The sequence below is a fragment of the Molothrus aeneus genome, chromosome 19 (assembly GCF_037042795.1).
Source record: "Molothrus aeneus isolate 106 chromosome 19, BPBGC_Maene_1.0, whole genome shotgun sequence".
NCBI lineage: Eukaryota > Metazoa > Chordata > Aves > Passeriformes > Icteridae > Molothrus > Molothrus aeneus.
This window is the reverse complement of record NC_089664.1, coordinates 6,484,498-6,503,180: the sequence shown is the minus strand read 5'-3', so window position 1 is coordinate 6,503,180 and position 18,683 is coordinate 6,484,498. Positions and strand designations below refer to the sequence as shown.

The 18,683-nt window shown below is 41.7% G+C and overlaps 1 protein-coding gene across 28 annotated transcripts in view; it reads left to right on the top strand.

Annotated features, from left to right (window-relative positions):
• Positions 1-18,683, top strand: part of FNBP1 (formin binding protein 1) — a 94,622-nt gene that overhangs the window by 36,599 nt on the left and 39,340 nt on the right. For all 28 annotated transcript variants that reach the window (XM_066562774.1, XM_066562790.1, XM_066562798.1 and 25 more), the window contains exons 4-6: positions 1,308-1,455; positions 13,616-13,678; positions 14,494-14,598. In XM_066562774.1, coding sequence (XP_066418871.1) covers positions 1,308-1,455; positions 13,616-13,678; positions 14,494-14,598 — 316 coding nt within the window. The remainder of the gene's footprint in view (positions 1-1,307; positions 1,456-13,615; positions 13,679-14,493; positions 14,599-18,683) is intronic.

The following is an 18,683-nucleotide window of genomic DNA, read 5'->3' as shown; positions in this document are numbered from 1 at the left end:
GGATAGCTCTACCATAAATGGGTATTTTGAATTTACTACAATGGGTTTTGGCACATCCTTCATTGCTGAAAAAGGATATTGGAGTTGAAAGATTCTATGTGATGTGGCACATAAGATCCTGAGCATCCTTTGCCCTTTATAAATACAGTCTTCACCTCAGTGTGGTTACTTCATGTCTCAAAACAATGTCTGGGGATTTGTCATGTGACCTTTGGGTGCCTCAGATGCTGCTTGGAGACAACCTGGCTGAAAATCAGCTTTTTCAAGCTCATTGTCAGTCTCTAGTTCTGTGCCTTTTATATCTTGGGATTTTTTTTCAACTGGGATTTCTCTCATTTCACATCTTGACTGTGAATATTTCTGCTTGTAACGTTTTTAGTCCCTTTTAGTCCTGTTTTTAGTGTCTTCTGTTTTTATTTTCATCTGATACTTTTTTCATCCCTACTTCTACCACTCTATTCTATTTCCTCTAAATATCTCCATCTTTGCTTTGATTTTTCACATTTAAATTATGTTACCAGTGCAGGCCACTACTATTTTAGAATTAGAATAATAATAATAATAACAACAATAGTTTTTCTGGTATGTAGTAGTGTCTTGCTGCTGACTTCCAGCTGCCCAGCACAGCCAGCTGGGGTATTTAAATGCAGCTCTTTTGGCACTGGGCTGAATATACCAGTGACATAATCTGCTGCTTCAAAATTTGTGTGCACAGATGTTTCTTCCTTTCAATAATACATGGAATGCTCTATGGGAGATTATTTGATGTGAAAAAATAAACCTTGTGATGGAAGGTACCAAAAAAATATGGGTTGACAATGAACAGCTGGTTAGTAAACTCTATTTATTTGAAAACTTTATAAACTATATCTGATTTAAATCAAATTTACACTATGAAAAACTTTCTTTTCTAGGCTATGCTGGCCAAAATTTTGCTTGCTTAGACAGGATTTTTCCAGGTAGGATATACTGATGACTCTGTGCACTGAATTGTAGGAATTGAGAGAGTACAACTAGAAATGTTTGGTGAGTAGAGATTAGAAAACTGAAGCCCCAGAGCTGTGCTGATAAAGAACCTGGCACTCTCAAGTGGTGATATTTTAAGAGCCAGTGTCAAACTGTCTAAATTGAGATAGACTTATCAGACAACTGTCAGTGTGCGGGACAGGCTTCCTTTGGAGAAATTCCTTCCAGTGAATCTGTGCTAATTCATTGCAATGCTAAGTACTTAAGGAGGATCCCATCTCCCTTTGCAGGGTGTCTGTCAGGAAATAAAGAGACTAAAAATGCATTTCTGTCCTTTGCAGGTACACATCAACTAGAGCCTTCCTAGCCACTTTAAATGAGATGAATGACTATGCTGGCCAGCATGAGGTGATCTCAGAGAACATGACCTCTCTGATCACTGCGGAGTTAACGCGCTACGTGCAGGAGCTGAAACAGGAGAGGAAATCGGTAACTCATCCTTCTTTATTTATTATTCACAAGGAATTGCTATTTAAGACAGCTAATTAGTGGTAGTGGAGTTCAATGTTAAGTGAGATTTATTTGTAGTTAATAAACATGAGCTGTGCTAATGAACCAAGCATTAAAGAAGTGGGTTATGTGCCCTGGCCAAGTCGCTGAACCATTTGAATCAAATGTTATAAAATCAGACAGGAATGCCTGCAGGAGAATCCCTCCTAAATAAGGTCAGAGACCCATCTGTGCTTAAGGCTCTGCTAGCCAAAAGCTTGCTTGGGGAAGAGTCCAGCAGCACTGTGTAAAGCCTGAAATAGAGGAACTGCAGTGCTGAGGCTGATTGAGGGAATTATTTGGATTTTGATTCACATTTTTTGTGCTTCTCAGCCAGATCTGGCCAAGGGGACTCTTTAAAAATTATTTTGATAAGAAATAGGTGATTTATCTTGTTTGGTGAAGGTGTGGAATGTGGTTTTTCAACCTGTTGTCCTTCAAGACTGGTAGAATTAATAGCTTTATGTTAGTGCTCTATTGCAGCTGGTATGTTAGGGACCTGTGTGCCTGCTGCAGGAATGATCAAAGCTGATTAATTTGCACATCACCAGCTCTGTAAAATGGATAGTTGAGATGTAATTTCCTTCCTTGCCTTGAACCCTTTTATCTCCTGGATGTGTGAGCACAGAAGAAGGATTCTAAGCACTACAAATACTCACAGAACAGGTATAAAATGACTAAGCAAAGTGCAAAGGGAGCATCAGAGCATTATATTTCATTTCCAAGCTGTTGGTCTATTTTGGAAAGTGCAAAAATACTCCTGCAGAACTTATGCATTTATAAATAGTCCCACTAAACACTAAGCATGTGTTGAGGTGCTGTGTGGGAGCAGAGCCCTGGAAATCACCACCTTTTTCTAAGTATAGCATTAGAATGATAATTCTGTCAGCAGAGGAAAAGAATATATTGACATACCTTTAATCTGCAGAATGGTGTGTAATCTTCAGCATGGAAAGATGTTTTACATACAACTGTGATGGGAATGTTTTCTCAGCCCCTCTGTGACCTTGTATCCAGCGTGGATCTGTGCAAAAAGGAGAAAAAAAGAAAAAAAAAAGTAGCATTCTAGTGTGGCATTTTTCTGTCAGCTCTTGTTTTTTGCCTGTTTTTTCAATTACATGGGTATATAAGTTGATTGGACTATCTAGATGTTTTAAGTACCATGGAAGAGGGCTTGCAATATTTCTTGTAAAGAATTTGAGCAGTAACTATTGCCTTTTTGTTTTGTTTGTAAACTTTTCTAGTAAGTATGGCTCATGTAAGTAAGGGGTGAATGACAGGAAAATGAGTGTAATATTGGCCTAGTGATAAGAACAGGGGAACAGCAAAAAGCAAGTGAGTGTATTTACCTGCTGTTGCTGATAATTACTGGCCTTTAACAGAAAACAGTTGTCAGTCACAGTTGTTTTGTTCTTGCAACATAAATCAATCTTAAAGGAATTAGGAATCCTTGTCTGGTTCCTGTAGATTTCTCATTCATGAGAAAACGGTGTTGAAAAGGAAACTGTTCCCACCCTCAGGCATTTTTCATGCACAGCCTCTCACTTCATCCTGTAACAGCATTGATCCTGCTGAGATCTGCAGGAGGGAAGGGTGGATGTTGTGTAAATATTACAGAGAGCTGCAGCATAGGCAAAACCTTTTATGATATCAATTAATGAATGACTTGGTATTTCCAGAAATTTTGTTGGCAGAGTTCTCATGCTCACTGTTTGTTCTGCCATCAGCTGCTGTGCTCCAGGTCCAAAGAATCATTTGGATAAGCCACTCCTGGGGTTGGGTCCATGTGTAGGAGTTGGGAGACCCACATTCTTCTCCACTGAGTCTTGAATTAAGTCATTCAGGTGTCCAAATACCTGTAAAAGGGTAAAATTTCCAGTGATTTCAGCATGGCTGTGGTAGATAAGCACTTCTGCTCTTTTGGTTTTACTTTCCCACCTGGAAGATGGAAATGATACACACAGAGGTGTCATAACTATAAATGTGTGAAAGATGAACTCAAGTCCAGCAGAAAGTGGTCAGACAAATCAGAATGGGGTTGGAAGGGTCCTTAGAGCTCATCCCATTCTCCTCCTGCCATGGGCAGGGATAACTGGACCAGCCTGTGCCAGGCCTGACCAGCCTGGCATTGAACACTTCCAGAGATGGGGCAGCCCCAGCTTCTCTGGGGCCTCAGCACTCTCACAGGGAAGAACTGTTTCAACTATTTCTAAATACAGCTTCTGTTTCCAAAGGAAACCCCTTTGATGCACAGGAGTGTTTGCTGGAGTTGTGAGCACTGAGTGTGACTGGTCATCTTTGAACACGTGGGGGCTGATGCCTGCCTGCTCTGCTCTGTTTTTATGCTCATTTAGCTCTATTGATTCCAGTGGAATTACACCAGCAGATGATTGGGGTCACGCAGTAATAAATCATTTCTTGGCTTTTCCTTGGCCTGCAAGTGGTGCAGAACTGATACTGTATTGTGCCTTACATTGGCTTTATGCTGGGTAAAATTCATCTGGCATGCAAATTGGACATATATTGGGTTTGTTTGGCTCTCTGAAAGGTGTTCTTGAAGGCTGCCTATGTCATGTTTTTTCTATAAAAGATGGTTGCTAGTGGTGAAAATAAGGAAAGAAGCAACTGATCAAAACCAAGACAGGACAATTGTGCACGTTGGACAAGTGGGATGATGTGCAAGGTCAGTGCTTTGGTGCTGTTGTTCAAAAGAGAGGTACCTCCTTTTTCCTCTCATCTGATTTAGAACTTGGGAGAGTTCTGGGTTACCTTTACATTTTTTCAGATCCTGTGCTTTGTTGCATGATGGCTTTTGACCTTTAGAAAGTAGTTGCAAAAAATCAGGCAAAGGCTCCTTGTGTGAAACTTAAATATTTTTAGGAGCAAAGGTACATCAATGACTTTATCATTTTACACATTCCTCTTCCATAAGATTGCTCCCAATGTTGTCAAATGAGTGGTTTTGCCCTCACAGTCAGTAAGTCATGTACACACCCTGCCTGCTTTTCACACAGTGAGAGGGAGAACTCCTTGTGTTGTTTCAGTTCTTCCCAGCTGCCCAGTGAAGTGAAACTATAGTGCAGTTCCTCACTTGAACTTCTTCTTGTACTCTCTTGATCTTACTGTGCCCATGCTCTCTCAGGAGAAATTCTCATCCTCAGGGTGCTTGTTAGCTGGCTACAAGCTCAAATTTCAGTTCTGTGTTGTGTGAAGTGCATGTCCCATCCATATTCCCCTTGAGGTTGTTGAGGTCAGATGTCCATGACTGAATTGCTCTTGGAAGATGTCATCAAGTCACACAAATGAGGTGGGAATCACCTCTGGGTGGTTCAGGGAAAGAACTTGCTTCTGCAGTCATGCTTCATGTCACCCCAATGTCACCAAAGCCTTACTTTGGGGTGGCTCTCAAATGTGTCAAGTTTGACCTTGATGATGTTGAAGGTCTCATCCAACCTTGTGATTGTGACCTGCAGTATTACAAAATTGGCTCTTAATCTTGTCCATCTTTGACAAAAGAGAAGGTGGTGATCCTGTCATGTCAAGATGAGTGTTTGGACTTTACTTCACAAGCACTGACATGTAATGCACTTCTAGGTTGGAAATAGGTAAGATTTAGTGCAATACAATAGAAATGTACTGAGCCAACCATTGAGAATTTTTGGTTTTTGCTTATTTTTTTCCCTTAACACTTCACAGCACATGATTGATTTATACATCCAACTATGGCTGAGGAACCCATCCAATTCTGTGATTTGGATAGAAATTCAAGAATTATTTCCTGGGGCCATTCTGATTTAGATCTCTGGTCACAAACTAGGTCTGACTTACAGCCTCCTCTGGCAGCAGCTGCTCTGTGTAGCCACTGCTCATGGCAGCTTTGCTAAAAATGTGTTTGGGAGTCATGAACTATCCCTCTGATTACTGCTGCTGCTCTCACCTCTACCTCCACCTCCCCTTGGGGCTGATCTGGCTCCGTACAATCAAGCATAAAAGTCAGGTAGAAGCCAAGGGCTTTGCTGCAGACTGAACTGGTGCAGCACTGGGATTCTGTGGTTGGGAGAGAATTTACCTGATGTCAATACATTCCATTTTGTGTGGGGATAGAAGGGGAACAGGGAATGAATGAATCCTTATGGGTACCATGGGGGCAAAACAGGTCTGGTTCTTTCTGGTGGACCCTCCTTGTGTGCATTCATCCAGGGGGTGCCTCTCAGAGGACTTTCTGTTTCTTGTAGGTTCTCAGGTGTTGATGAAAAGTAAATAATTGGAGGAATTCTGTCACGTTCACTCATTCTGAATAGTGCCCTGTTCTGCAAAGAGTCCTGTGGTTTTCCAGAGGATTTCTCCAGCATGGAGCAGGCATGAGGCAGGGTGGCAGCACACAGCCCTGTCAGGGGCACAATGGATTTTTCCATGTTGCATTTGGGATGTGCCTCAAGGTCTGTGTGTGTTTGGAGCACAGCTGTGCACTGTGCTGCAGGGGCACAAAGAGACTTTGCTGCCTTCCAGAAGTCACAAACCAATGGCCAAGTGAGGGGTGGGGAAAGGAAAAGAGTGACAGTGAAAGGAAGTGATTTGCCAAACTTCACATTGATGCAATTCAAACCAAGCTTTCCCCAACTCTTGTTTTGCAACCAACTCACTTCCAGCTCATTGCCCTGTGAATGAAGGTCTTAATTTTAATCTAAATATAAAGATATTTGTGGGAATTTGTTGTGCTTGATAAATACACTGCACAGCAGTCCAACTCTAAATATTCATCCTCTTTCTTGTGAGGTATTTCAGCTGTATTTCGTTAAGTTAAATTGTATCAGTAGAGTGTTAAGTGGTAATTATTAAAAAAATTTAAGAATGCAGAAATTATTTAGGAAAGTTCATAATAAATTGTGTTTTTATGGAGCGTTTGTTGGTTTTCACCAAATTATGGATAGTAAATACAATGAAGCTGTGTTAAATATTGGTGTGTTATCATGGAATTGTGCTGTGAAGGGCTGTTCAGTGAGGGGGGAAAAGCAAGTGCTTATTATGGAAGTTTCCAAAACACTTCTGTGTGGGAAAGTAATGGTAATATCCCACCAGCTGAAAGGTATAATGTGACCTTTGGATTTAGCAGGATTCAAAGGTGAGACCACTGAAGTTCATATCCTGCTCTTCCCAGTTTTGAATGGGTACACTGAACTATGAAATGATAGCCCAAATAAATAAATTGGCTTCTGTTTACCACATGAAGGAATCAGATTGGGAAAACAAAATCTGTTTACTAACAAATGTAGTTCCATTTTCTGTGAATTAGTCTGAATACTGGTCTGCACAGCAAGAGCCTTTAGGAGGGACAAGATGAGAGATGCCTCCTATGAGCAGTAACATTTCCTGCTCAGTGCATGACTGAGAGGTGCCTGAGGCTGAGGGGGTTGAGCATTGGCCATGGATGCATTTTCCCTTTGTGTTCTGCCTGTACAGCCACAGAGATTGGCCTGAAAAGAAAGAGCAACAATAAAGCCAGATGAGTAGTGCATATGTTAATTGTGGAGAGTGGTGTTCATCCAAGCCTGTGGTACATGTGGGCACATTCAGCTGGCTTTTTTGCTGACATTTAATATTTTATATTTCTGTTACAAGTCTTGGTACTTCTGTGTAGGTGAATGTGTGCATGGGGTCTATGGAAACACTAAGAGTATTTCCTTGCATATTGAGGCATTAGCTTGTACATTTTCTAGTTTTTGTAGTGCAAATCTTCCACAGCAATGTCACAGACCATTTGAAATGACATATTTTAACTGTGGATCACTGGAAGGAGAACTTGGTGACAATGCTGGGAATGAGAAGAGGTGGAAGCTAGAGCAGCATGTTCCTCTAATTTCATTGAAGGATATAAAAGCACAAACAACTTTTCACACCATAGTTTTAGTAGTAATGATGAATCTCCATTTGAAAAGCCCTAGGTTTACTTTTGTGGACCACTTGGGCACTGGTGAGCTTTTAAGGATAAGAACTGCACCAACCCTAGGGCTGGGTTGGAGGAGGGCACATGATCTCCAAACAGCCTGTCACACCTGTGTGCTCACTGGTTCCAGGGCCTGCTGGCCTTGCTGCCCTGAGGGCAGGTGGTTCAGCAGGACCTCTCCAGGAGCTGGCCAGAGCAGCAGAGTGCTCCTGAGGATCATCCTTAGCTCTGCTGCCATGGAGCTGTACTGGAAGCTGCAGGATTGCCTCTGTGCCTGAGAAGAAGTTCTGAGTTCCAATTTCCAGTATAAGGACTTTATCTGTCATATGTAGCATGAAAATGACAAGTTACCATGAATATTACTGCCACAGTGTCTCTTAGGTTTGTGCCAATCACCAGGGAGTCACAGAATGGTTTGGTTTGGAAGGGACCTTAAAGATGATCCCATTCCAACTCCCTGCCCAAGGCAGGGACACCTTCCACTGGCCCAGGTTGCTCCAAACCCCATCCATCATTCTGCTGTTACAGCTCAGGTACAGCAGCGGCAGCTACTTCAGGTTGTCATGTGCAGCTGATCTGGAATTTGAAGCCTGGGAAGCTTTGGTCCATAGTGCTTATTAAATGGAATTTCTTTGGAATGCACCACTCCAGGAGCAGATACTTCCATCAGATTAAGTACAGATATTTGTATAACTTGTCCCAGGCTCGACCAAGTTGATGAGTACATGTTAAGAATAATGTTCCTATGGATATTGCAAAGGAGAACAGGGTTATGCCCCAATATCAAGTAGCTGATAAATATGTGTTAAAATAGTCATGAATTTCATGTCAACATTCACAGGACTGTCTTATGCTCCTCTTACTACAACTAAGAGACATAAGACCTCAAGAACATGTTGCTGTTTTTGGAAACAAAAATTTCTTTGGAGGAAACTGTTTCCTGTCTTTGCAGCCAGAAAAAGAAGAACATTTGACAAAGATTTTTGCAAGTGTTGCTGAAAAAATTGAGGAAAAAATAGTGTTCTCTTATTTCCGTCTCTGGTGTGCTTTAATCACTAGCCATTATTTTAGAAATCACTTGTAACAAAAATGGAGATAAGAGTTTGAATTGGAGGATGGAGTACTGTATTTTTATTTATTATCAGTGTGAGCTGGGAGTACTTGTTACAGAAGCCAAGGGTAACTATTTTGTCAGTCTGCTTTATTATCTCACATGTAAATAGAAAAGAGAATAAAGCACCCTTGCCTTAGATATATTTTTGAGAATTCTTGAAAAGGATGTTGTCAAATGAACCATATGCTAAGCATATAAATTAAGATGTTTTTATAATTATTTCTAATACAAACACTCTATAGATCTACAAGTCTTTAGTTTAACCATGTAATCAACTCCTGTTTGTTTAAGAAAAACAAGGCTGTGTTATTACAGCCTTTTGAAAAATGTTTCACAGGATCAGTTTAGACAGAGCCTAAGGAGCCCTGTTGTCATGCTGGGAATTTACATGTTTCAGGCAATTATTTAATTTAAAATTGCCCAGGAACTCTTCAGCAAAAGCACTGGAATGTGTTGTCCTTCATTAGATGCTTTTAGCAACATCTTTTCTCCTGCTTCTCTCAAAAGGTCAGGGGGGGAAAAAAAAAAGGATAAGATGCATCTTCTAACAAGCTGTTGTTGTCTGCTGGGTGAGCTCTGGGGCTGTGTAAACCCTCGTGCATACCAAGGAAGTTTTGCAAAAATATCCTGCTGCTCCTAATTGTGGCAGTGCTGGCAGGAACAGGCTCTGCATTGTGGGACCCTCGCTCGCTGCTCCCGGGGTTCTGATCAACACGGCTGAAATCTGAGCCCAACAAAAGTCAATGAGAGGTTTGTCTTTGATTGCACAGCAGCCAGGGTTGCTCCCCAGCTGTTCCAGACACAGGCAGCATCCTAATGAGGAGAGCACACCAATCCCCATGGCTGCATTTGCAAAGGGAAAAGCTCATTCCTCGAGCTGCGAGGTTGTTGAATGCAACAAAAGCTTTTAAAAAGTTGAGTTAAACCACAGACCTCACATGAGCGACTTAATACTCTGATAAAAGTATCTCAAGTCTTAATAACTGAATTTTGCAATTCCAGGAAGAATTTCTTCATGGAAGGGGTTGGATTGGGCTGTCCAGGAAGGTGGTGGAGTCACCATCCTTGGAAGTGTTCAAGGAGAGACTGCATATGGCACTTGGGTCTGGTTGAAATGATGATGGTTGGTCATGAGTTGAGCTCAAACTTGGAGATCTTTTCCAAACTCATCTGTGAACTCTCCTGAGATCACCTAAAACCTGGATTATTGTGTTAATCCTATGAGCTGGAATGGATGGAGTTGTCCAGTGAAAACATGGCCATTGTGGATTGTTCAGAGCACCCTGGGACACAATGGGCTTTGGCACAGGGAAAAAGGACAGTTGTGGACATGTATGGTTTGAGCTTAGCAATGCTGCTGTGTTTTAAGCCATTTAGTTGGTTTAATAGTTCAATAAAATATTGCTCAGGGAAATCTTAAAGTTGGCACAGTGTTTGCCAGCCAAAGACTGCAAAATACAGACTTCAAGGTGATTTAGGGGAGGTTGACTTAATGAACACTAATAACCCCAAACTTTTCAATTTACTGTGCTTCTAATGTGTTTTTAGAATTCTGTGGAAATGGGTGAAAAGTCTGGAGGAAATCATGGCATGTGAGCCACCAACACTGCTGCTAATGTCTCACTGACACACTTGAGGTGTGATTTATTAATTGAATATCTCGCTCATATTCTGATTTTTTTTAAACAGTCTGATTGGGGCCATTAGTTTGGACATTCAGTTTGAGTGGGGGAAAAAGCAATATTGTATGAATTACTCTAAATTCATCTGTGTGCTGCTGAAATGCCTGTGACTAAGAGTGGTAGTTTGCCATACCAATTATTTAATTTGTTCAAAGAAATTTATTTAAATTAGAACTTGTATCTTGAAACCTTATCAAGGAATAGTTGAGCTTGGAGTTATTTTTGCTGGGGTTTTGGAGGGGAGGAGGTGAAGGTAAAGGACATTTGCTGTTTAAGAGGACTGTAAAGGAAATGAGTTTGCAGAAGTTGAAGATAGTGCATGGTTTGAGGAAACTGGAGGCTTCCTGTATGACTTTAGGCAGATCACTTGACCGTAGTCCCTTGACTTTTCTAACCCATAAAATTGGGCCAGTGAAGAAATATAGATTGTTGGAAGGTCCCACTTAGGTGCTGTATATAGAAATGAATTTTTGGAAGGCAGAAATTACCATTTGAGGGCAAAGATTTGCAAAACCAGAAGTGCCTTAGCACACAACAAGGATATATATGGGACAACACAGCAAGAATTAGGGGTTACAAGTATATTTAGAAATTGGTTGAACTAAAAAAAAAGCAGTATTTCCCTGAACTCTTCAAGATGTGATGCACCTGCATTTATCACTGTTTAATATTTCACTATTTAATAATCTTCAACAATGCCCATTTTACATCTCAGCATTCCATTTGTGCAGAAGAATTAAAAAAAAAAGTATCAAAGTGCAGCAAAATCTGAACTGGATGCAGTCTCACTGCTTCTTGTATGTACTTTCAGAAGCTTGTGCAGCTTGTTTTACAGAGATGACAAATTTGGAAGTAACAGGGATGGCTTGTTCAAATGACATTATTCAACTACAAAGGTTTAAAAATACGCATCCTGTTATCTGATGGGCTTTTGTTTCCAAGTTCATCCTTCAGCTCCTCTCTGCAATTGTTTCCTGTTAAACAAACCTGGCATGTTGTTTTCCTGAGGTTTATGGGTCATTGACAGTATTGGGTTTCACACAGTCCAGCTGCTCCCAAATCAGGTCCCTTCCTACCCCAGCAAAGTGGGGAGCACTGAAATGGGGGCTGGTGGAAGCAGGGAAGGCAACATGAATCCATCAGAGTCATTTTACTTCCAGCTTCACTGTTAAGGCTTCCATGAATTTCATGCTCATTAGCAAAATGTTGAAAAATGTAGTGTTAAATTACAGTTGTTCCTTGGGACTGTTTTTGTTGCTGCTTGGGACTGTTTTCCTAAACTCTAATGACAAAAGCTGAAACGAGGAGCCCCTGGCAGGGAAGAGGCAGCATCTGTCACACACGGCGTTGAAAGGACTTGGGGATCTACAAAGGGAACTGAAATCAACTTGGAGCCTTTCCCTGCCACCCAGCAGTTTCACAGTGATGCCAGGGTTTTTAATGTCACAGTGTGGTGAGGCAGTGTTTGGAGAAGGTCTCTGCTGTCCCAGCAGTGCCAGGCTGTCACTGCTCCCCCTCCATGGCCCAGTGGCCACACGTGCTCCCTCCTCAGAGGGCAGGAGCAGAGCCAGAGCTGATCATGGCCTGTGCCAGGATGGAAAACATTTCTGCCACTGGGCCTCTCTTGCCTGCTTTAAGAATTTTCCTGTGGAGATAAGCACCATCCAGACACACAGAGCTGTAGAACGTCCCTGTGCTCAGTTCTAGGTGAGCATCCCTCCTTAGCAAGCAGTGTTTGGGACTACAGATAGCCCCCAGGGCAGCCCTGGTGCTGTTCTGTTCTTGCAGACATGTTGAACATTACTGTGATATTTAAAACTAAATGAGCCTGTTGGACATAGCATGATAGAGAATTGCAGTTTTGGGGCTTTTTGCTGTCATGTCTGATGGAGCCAGAATGGCAGCTCTGAAATGTCCCTCATTCCCCTGACCCAGGAAAATACCAGTTGCTGTAGTGGAAGATGCAGGGAACCAAGGAGCTGCCAGCTGTAAAGTGCTTGCAGGCAGATTTTTCTAACTGTGGCATTTTGTAGCAGGTTAATGATCTGGAGTGTGAGCTTTTTTTAACCCAACAAACCATAGGTATCACATTCCTTAAGATTTATGGAAAATCTGATTGCACTTGGGCGTGAGAGCACATGAATTCTAGTGGGATTATCTGGCAATATCTGGCCTTTATTTTCCAAGTTTACTTTGTGACACCATTCCTGTATTTGAGTAAAACTAATTACCAGTAAATAATACAAAAGAAAGGCCTCTCTCTTCCTGTTTCAGTTTGCTTCATTATTTATTTTACAGGGTGGTGTGTGGAGGGGAATAACCTGTTGTAGCAGTCAGCTGGGTCTGGGGTCTGCATTCACATTCCTGTCCAGAGCTGGGTCACTGATTTCTACAATGATCTGGAATGAATTGCTGATCTTGAGGGAAAGCCAGGCATATGGAGGAACAGCCTGCCCAGAGCAGCTGTGGCTGCCCCATCCCTGGAAGTGCCCCAGGCCAGGTTGGACAGGGCTTGGAGCACCCTGGGACAGTGCAAGGTGTCCCTGCCCTGGCAGGGGGTTGGAACAAAGTGTTCTTTGAGGCCCCTTCCCACCCAAACCATTCTGTGATTCTACAGAGGGATGAACTCTAATACAGATTAGATTCTTTGATAAAGAACATTGTGTAAGGGCTAAGAACTGTTACTTAAACCAACTGCAATTAAGGTTCTTGTTCCAAAAAGCACATCAGGAGAGGAGTTCCTTGTTTAGCTGACATCTCAATTTAAAACTTGTGTTACACTCACTCTCTGAGCACTCACTCACCCCCAGTGTGTGGGAGAGGAGGGATTCTGGAGGGACCCATGGCACCAAAAACCTCTTGAGAGGCAGGAGCAGCTGGCTTTGACACACAGCTAGTAACTAGGAAGAAAAGGGGTTTTTTGTTGAGTCTGAATGAAAATCAGGACAAACATCAGTTGTTAGAATGTGCCAATCAAGTGCATCTTGGTAAATTCATGTAGAGAGAAATTTTAATTTAGAGCCAGTGTTCAGTCTGTCACCAAAGAAATACTCATCAGATAAAAGTGCTTCAGATCCCATGATATGGGAAACCAATAATTATGAGATACAGCGAACAATACAAGGTAGAATTGCTAAAGGGATTAATTAGCTTTAGTCGAACTAACCACTATAATTGATGCAAATATCCATCTGCAGCCTGCTGAGACATTAGATAGTCATCACACACCTGCTCAATTCACCAGCCTTGCAGAACACAGCTGTCAGAATCATTTCTGCTTGGGCTTTTTCTTGAGCATACTTGACTGTTTGTTCTTTTGTTGTTCAAAATGTTTTCTTTCTCTTTTCTTTTTCTAAACAGCACTTCCATGATGGCAGAAAGGCACAACAACACATTGAAACTTGCTGGAAACAACTTGAAGCAGTAAGTGGCAAATTCCTCAGAGGTGACATTTAAGTCATTTATATATTGTTTTCAAAGAGATGGTTCCAAATGTTTTATTTGGAAAACAAAAGGTATATGGGTAAAAGTTGTAGAAATGGGATTTTTAAAACTCTGCTGTCTTAAATACACTCACAGTCCTGAAAAAATCTGTTTTAACAGAACATTTGGCTTCTGTGGGCTCTTTGTCTATCACGAGCAGCATTTCATTTGATATGACTTGAAAAGTGTGCTAAGCATTGCTGAAACTGCAGAGTCCCTAAGGGTCCTGCTCAGATATTCCACTGCTAGTTGAACAGCTTCATAATGTGTGAATAAATTGAACAGGAACAACTCTTGGGCCAGGTGCTGCTTCCCAAAAGTAAATATACATTGGAATTGTCTTTCATGTGATGAATGAAAAGTGACGCTGTAAGTACAGGAGAGGATAGAAAAGGGGTTATCAATGACCAAAAGTCCTACTGGCAAATTTATAAATCTTAGTAACTCCCTCATTCATTTACAAAAATGAAGGAGTTAAGTGTTGGAAGAGAATTATTCCATCTACAAGAGTGGAAGTGATGCTAAAAGGGAAAAATACTGAAATATGAGCAGCCTGGATAATGGAACCAAAAATGTGCCTCTGGTAACTCCCTTTTTTGAAGTTCATAAATATGGAAATGTATTCCAGCGTAAACAAGAGAGCCCTAAAATCCTTCAGTTGTTACAACAGATTGCTTTAGTGGCAGGCATGAATTTTAGGCAGAATTTGGGATCTTTTTCTTCCCATAATGAAGGTTTCTGGATTTTCTTGTCAGAGTAAAAGGCGGTTTGAACGTGATTGCAAAGAAGCTGACCGAGCACAGCAGTATTTTGAGAAAATGGATGCTGACATCAATGTGACAAAAGCAGATGTTGAAAAGGTGAGTTGGAGGGTGGAGACTGTTTGTAAACATGGATGTGATAGGTTTATTTCTTCAATCCTCCTGCTAGGATAAACCCTCTGAGGCTTAATGCCTTACTTGAGTCAGTCTGCTGGTTAATTAAAACCTGGGAGATCTCTGCAGACACCTTTATTTATATAAAAACTCTAAACAGATACAGTCAGGTTTTTTTAGTGGGTGGTATCTCAGTTTAACAGAGCTGATATGGCTCTAAAGGAGTTTATGCAAGCTCAGTTTTGACAACACCCCAGGTTCTGTGTCAGCCAGGCTTGTGAGGGCTCCCTGAGGGCTGCTTGCAGTTTCCACACATTTTCATTCCCTCTCTGATCCAGGTAGAACCAGACTTCCTCCCCCTGCAGCAGCACTTCAAAGATTTCCCAATGTCATTGGATGCAATGAAGTATTACCAGAATTGTTTTTCATAGTTGTATGAAAGAGCAGGACAGCTTTCCATGTGATGCAGGATCCTGGAATCCATGCTTGTCACAGATGGCACAAGGCTCTTTTATTTTCTTTTCTCAGTTGCTGGCTGGTTGCAGAATCATTTGTGGCTTTTTTACTATGATCTCCACTCAGTGAAGCTTTTGAACTAATGCTTAATTTTAAACATCCAGTCCTGTTTCAGCACATCTGTCTGGAAATACTTTCTCTCTTTAGTTTGATTCAAAATTGGATGTGTGAAAGGATGCTTAAAGTTTAAATTTTACTGGTCCAAGTCCAATACCTCTAACTTAAGGAAGCAATGAAGAGGAAGAAAATGTTTTAAATAGCTTCTGTTTTTGGAGTTACACATTTGCTCAGAAGATGCACTAATGTAGATCAGAAACACCACATTACAATGTGTAAGGACAGTTTTGTCCTCCTTGAGTTTGAGTCAGACAGACACAAAATAGCCAGAACATTTGAAAATGTTTATTTTTTGAAGGAAAAAAATAAAAAGAAAAGGCAGCCAAAAGAGAAAGGAAAAAGGAAAAGCTGAAGGCTAAAATATGCCAAATGTTTTGTTGCAGGGACAGGAAAGGAAAGTGAATTATAGGTAAGAACTCTTTCTAGTCTGAGGTCTCCTTGTAAAATGTAGGTTTTGCTTCTCAAGAGGTCTGCTTCATTCTATTCTAAGTTACTTCAGTCCTGTGAAGATATGAAATATAAATTTCCTTTTACATCTGTGGGATCTTATGTTTCTGGTGTGCTGAGCATCAGGACACTGTGTGGCACAGAGCATCAAGGATGCTCTTGGAAATGAGGACAGTAAATCATAAACAAGCTCAGGAAATTTCCCCCAAGTGCTATTGCATATCAAAAGACAAAATACCTCTGTGGTCTTGTAATTTGCTTGGTTCTTAGTTGCAAATTCACCATGTAGATTTGATCCTTTGTTGCCTTCTGGATTTGCCAGGGCACTTGACAGATGAATGCATGTACAGATTGTTAAAGATGTAGCACCACATGTGGGTTTTTCTAACAGAGAGGGATCATCTCTGCTTTATCTGTATAAAGTGATTTTAGAATACTTCTTTCATAGATAAAATTAGGGCTTGCCCTAGATTTTTTTTCCAAAGCTGAGGTCATGTCAAAGGGATACAAAGACATGACTTACTGTTGAAATAGGGGACTGAAACTCCTTACTTCTACATCCCTTTCCAAGGCTGTCCTTTTCTGGTCAGATTAAAAGGTGGCATATTGGTGATATATCATTTTAAGAGTGTTGGGTAAATTCTGGGAAGCAATTTCCTACCCTGGTGCTCTTTCCCTGTCAAGTGAAGCAGAGAGGTTTCCCTTTTAAATTCCTCTAGCTTTTTATTGTGTGAATTTGTAAATTATTTATTGCAAAATGAGGCTCAGTGGTATCTTGAAAGAAAAATCTGTTAGTTATGCATGTTGGCAGCTCTCAGGAGAAGGCATTACTCCACTTTCCAGGCAGTCAACAGAGTAGATGGGAGAAGGAAAAGGTTATCAAAATGAGTGGAATGTGAAATAATATTACTGAACAGAGAGAACAGTGTTTTCCAAGTGCATGTGTTAAACTGGGTTCATCCATGTCAGGCTGTGAATAATGCCCTTTCTTTGCTCCCCTCTGCCCGTGTGACTGGGAGGCTCTTGCATAACTCCCAGTGCAGAATGGGATATTGTTCCACAGCCCTGCTGCTCTCCCTGACTCTCTCCAGGGGATGCAGGAGCTGCTCAGCTCCAAATGAAGCAGTAGGATGACTTCAACCTCCTCCTACTGCAGCACTTCTGATTTCTCTTGCTCCTGCTGCACTTCTGCCCCCAAAAGCTCCCAGAAATCCACCTGGCCAGGAGAATGGGCAGTCTGGCTGTGTCACAGCTCTTCTCTTTGGCAGAACAAGGTGCTCCTCAGGTACTGGGCCTGGTTGCCCTCATTTCTTTGGCTTGAGATTGAGACCTTGGCTGCCTCAGCTTGTACCTGCCAATGTGAGCAGACACTGGAGCTATTTTTTGCATCACACACGATAGAGCGGATGGCATTAATGAAATTAAAATTCTACAGTGATCACAATGACACAGTCAGAAGAGAATACAGCTGCAATTTCCTAATGCTAAGCTGTGTGAGGTATTGAAATGCTCATGTCTCTTCATCTTTCAAGTCTTTGTAGCCTTTGACAACTGCAGCAGGAAATTCTGTGCCAGAGCTGCCATCTACCAGCACTTATCCCTTGCCCAAAGTATTATAAATTGGAAGCATTAAGTAACCAGAAAAGTGGCAGAGAAGCAGAATAAGAGTCACTTTCCTCCTTATTTCTCCAGGACTGCTTGGCAAAGGGCCTAAAGGCAGGGCTGGATGTGGAGCCTGGGCATCATGTACCAAGGTCCACATTCCTTCTGTAGGACCAGGAATGTGGAGGGCACATCCCTTCTCTGCCCTTTCTGTGGCCAGCATGGGCTCCATCACCTTGCCAGGCAGCAGCCTGGTAGCTGATCTTGGAGGGACGAGTGTTTGGCTTTGTTTCCTCTCAGCTCCTTTTTTGGCAGTAGAAACATGGAGCAGAAGCTGTGCTCAGTCTCTGCCATGATCACAGAGTGCAGGAATAGAGGGAGAGAGGAGCAGGGCACCTGAGCTCCCTTCCCTGTTTGCACTGAGCCTCTAAACCACCAGCAGCCAAAGCTTGAAGAGATGTTTGTGTCAACACAAAATGCAGTGTAGCAAAGTCAGGGCAGGAAGCTCAGAGTCTGTGAAAATATCCTTATAAACTAAATAAATGCTGCAACATGCTGATGCTGCTTCCAGGAAGCCTTGTAGGTATCACTGAAAGCTTTATTTCATTTGGATCACAGTGGGCTGTGTGCTTTAAAGCACTTCTCTTTCAAAAACCACAGAGGAGCTGCTTCAATTTTTTGCCCATTTGGGGAAATGGTCTCTGTCGCCAGCACGGAGCCTCTGTACATATAAGGCAGAGCTCTATTGTTTCTGCCTTCTCTTCAGAGCTGCAATCACTAAAAAGCTGACATCTTTATGGGATAATGTGGTACCCAGTGGTGCCTTTGCAGACTTCTCGTAATAAAATTAAAAAATCAGCCGGTTTTTCTAAGGGTTTCTTTTCCAGGTAGGCATTTCAGAGTCTGATTTTTAAAGAGGAAGTGGCTGAGGGCAGCCATGGGAAGGGTTTGCCTCTTGATTTGCTCAGCAGTTGTGGTGAGGAGAGTGGTTTGAAGTACTTGGTGTCAGGCAGGATCTGTCCTTTGGCTGAAGATAAACACGGTCAAATGTTGACCTTAGGCAATAATCTGAGATACTTAGGAATTTTAGGTGAATTTGCCTGTGGTTTTGAAGTGGAGAAACTGAGGGAAATGGGAGTGATCTCCAGTTTACTGAAATCTCTCAGAGCTTTCCCTTATGCTCTGCAACTTTCAGATTATGTATTCAATATCCAAGATGTTTTGGAGACCCAGAATAGCTTCATATTTGCATAAAGCCTTAAAATAGAATATCACTATGATAGTAGTTTTCTAGTCTGTAAATATAACTGTGGGGAGATACTGAGGTTTCATGTTTGAGGTTTCATTTTCTATTTTCTCATGCCACATTTCCTGGGTGCTGAATTTCT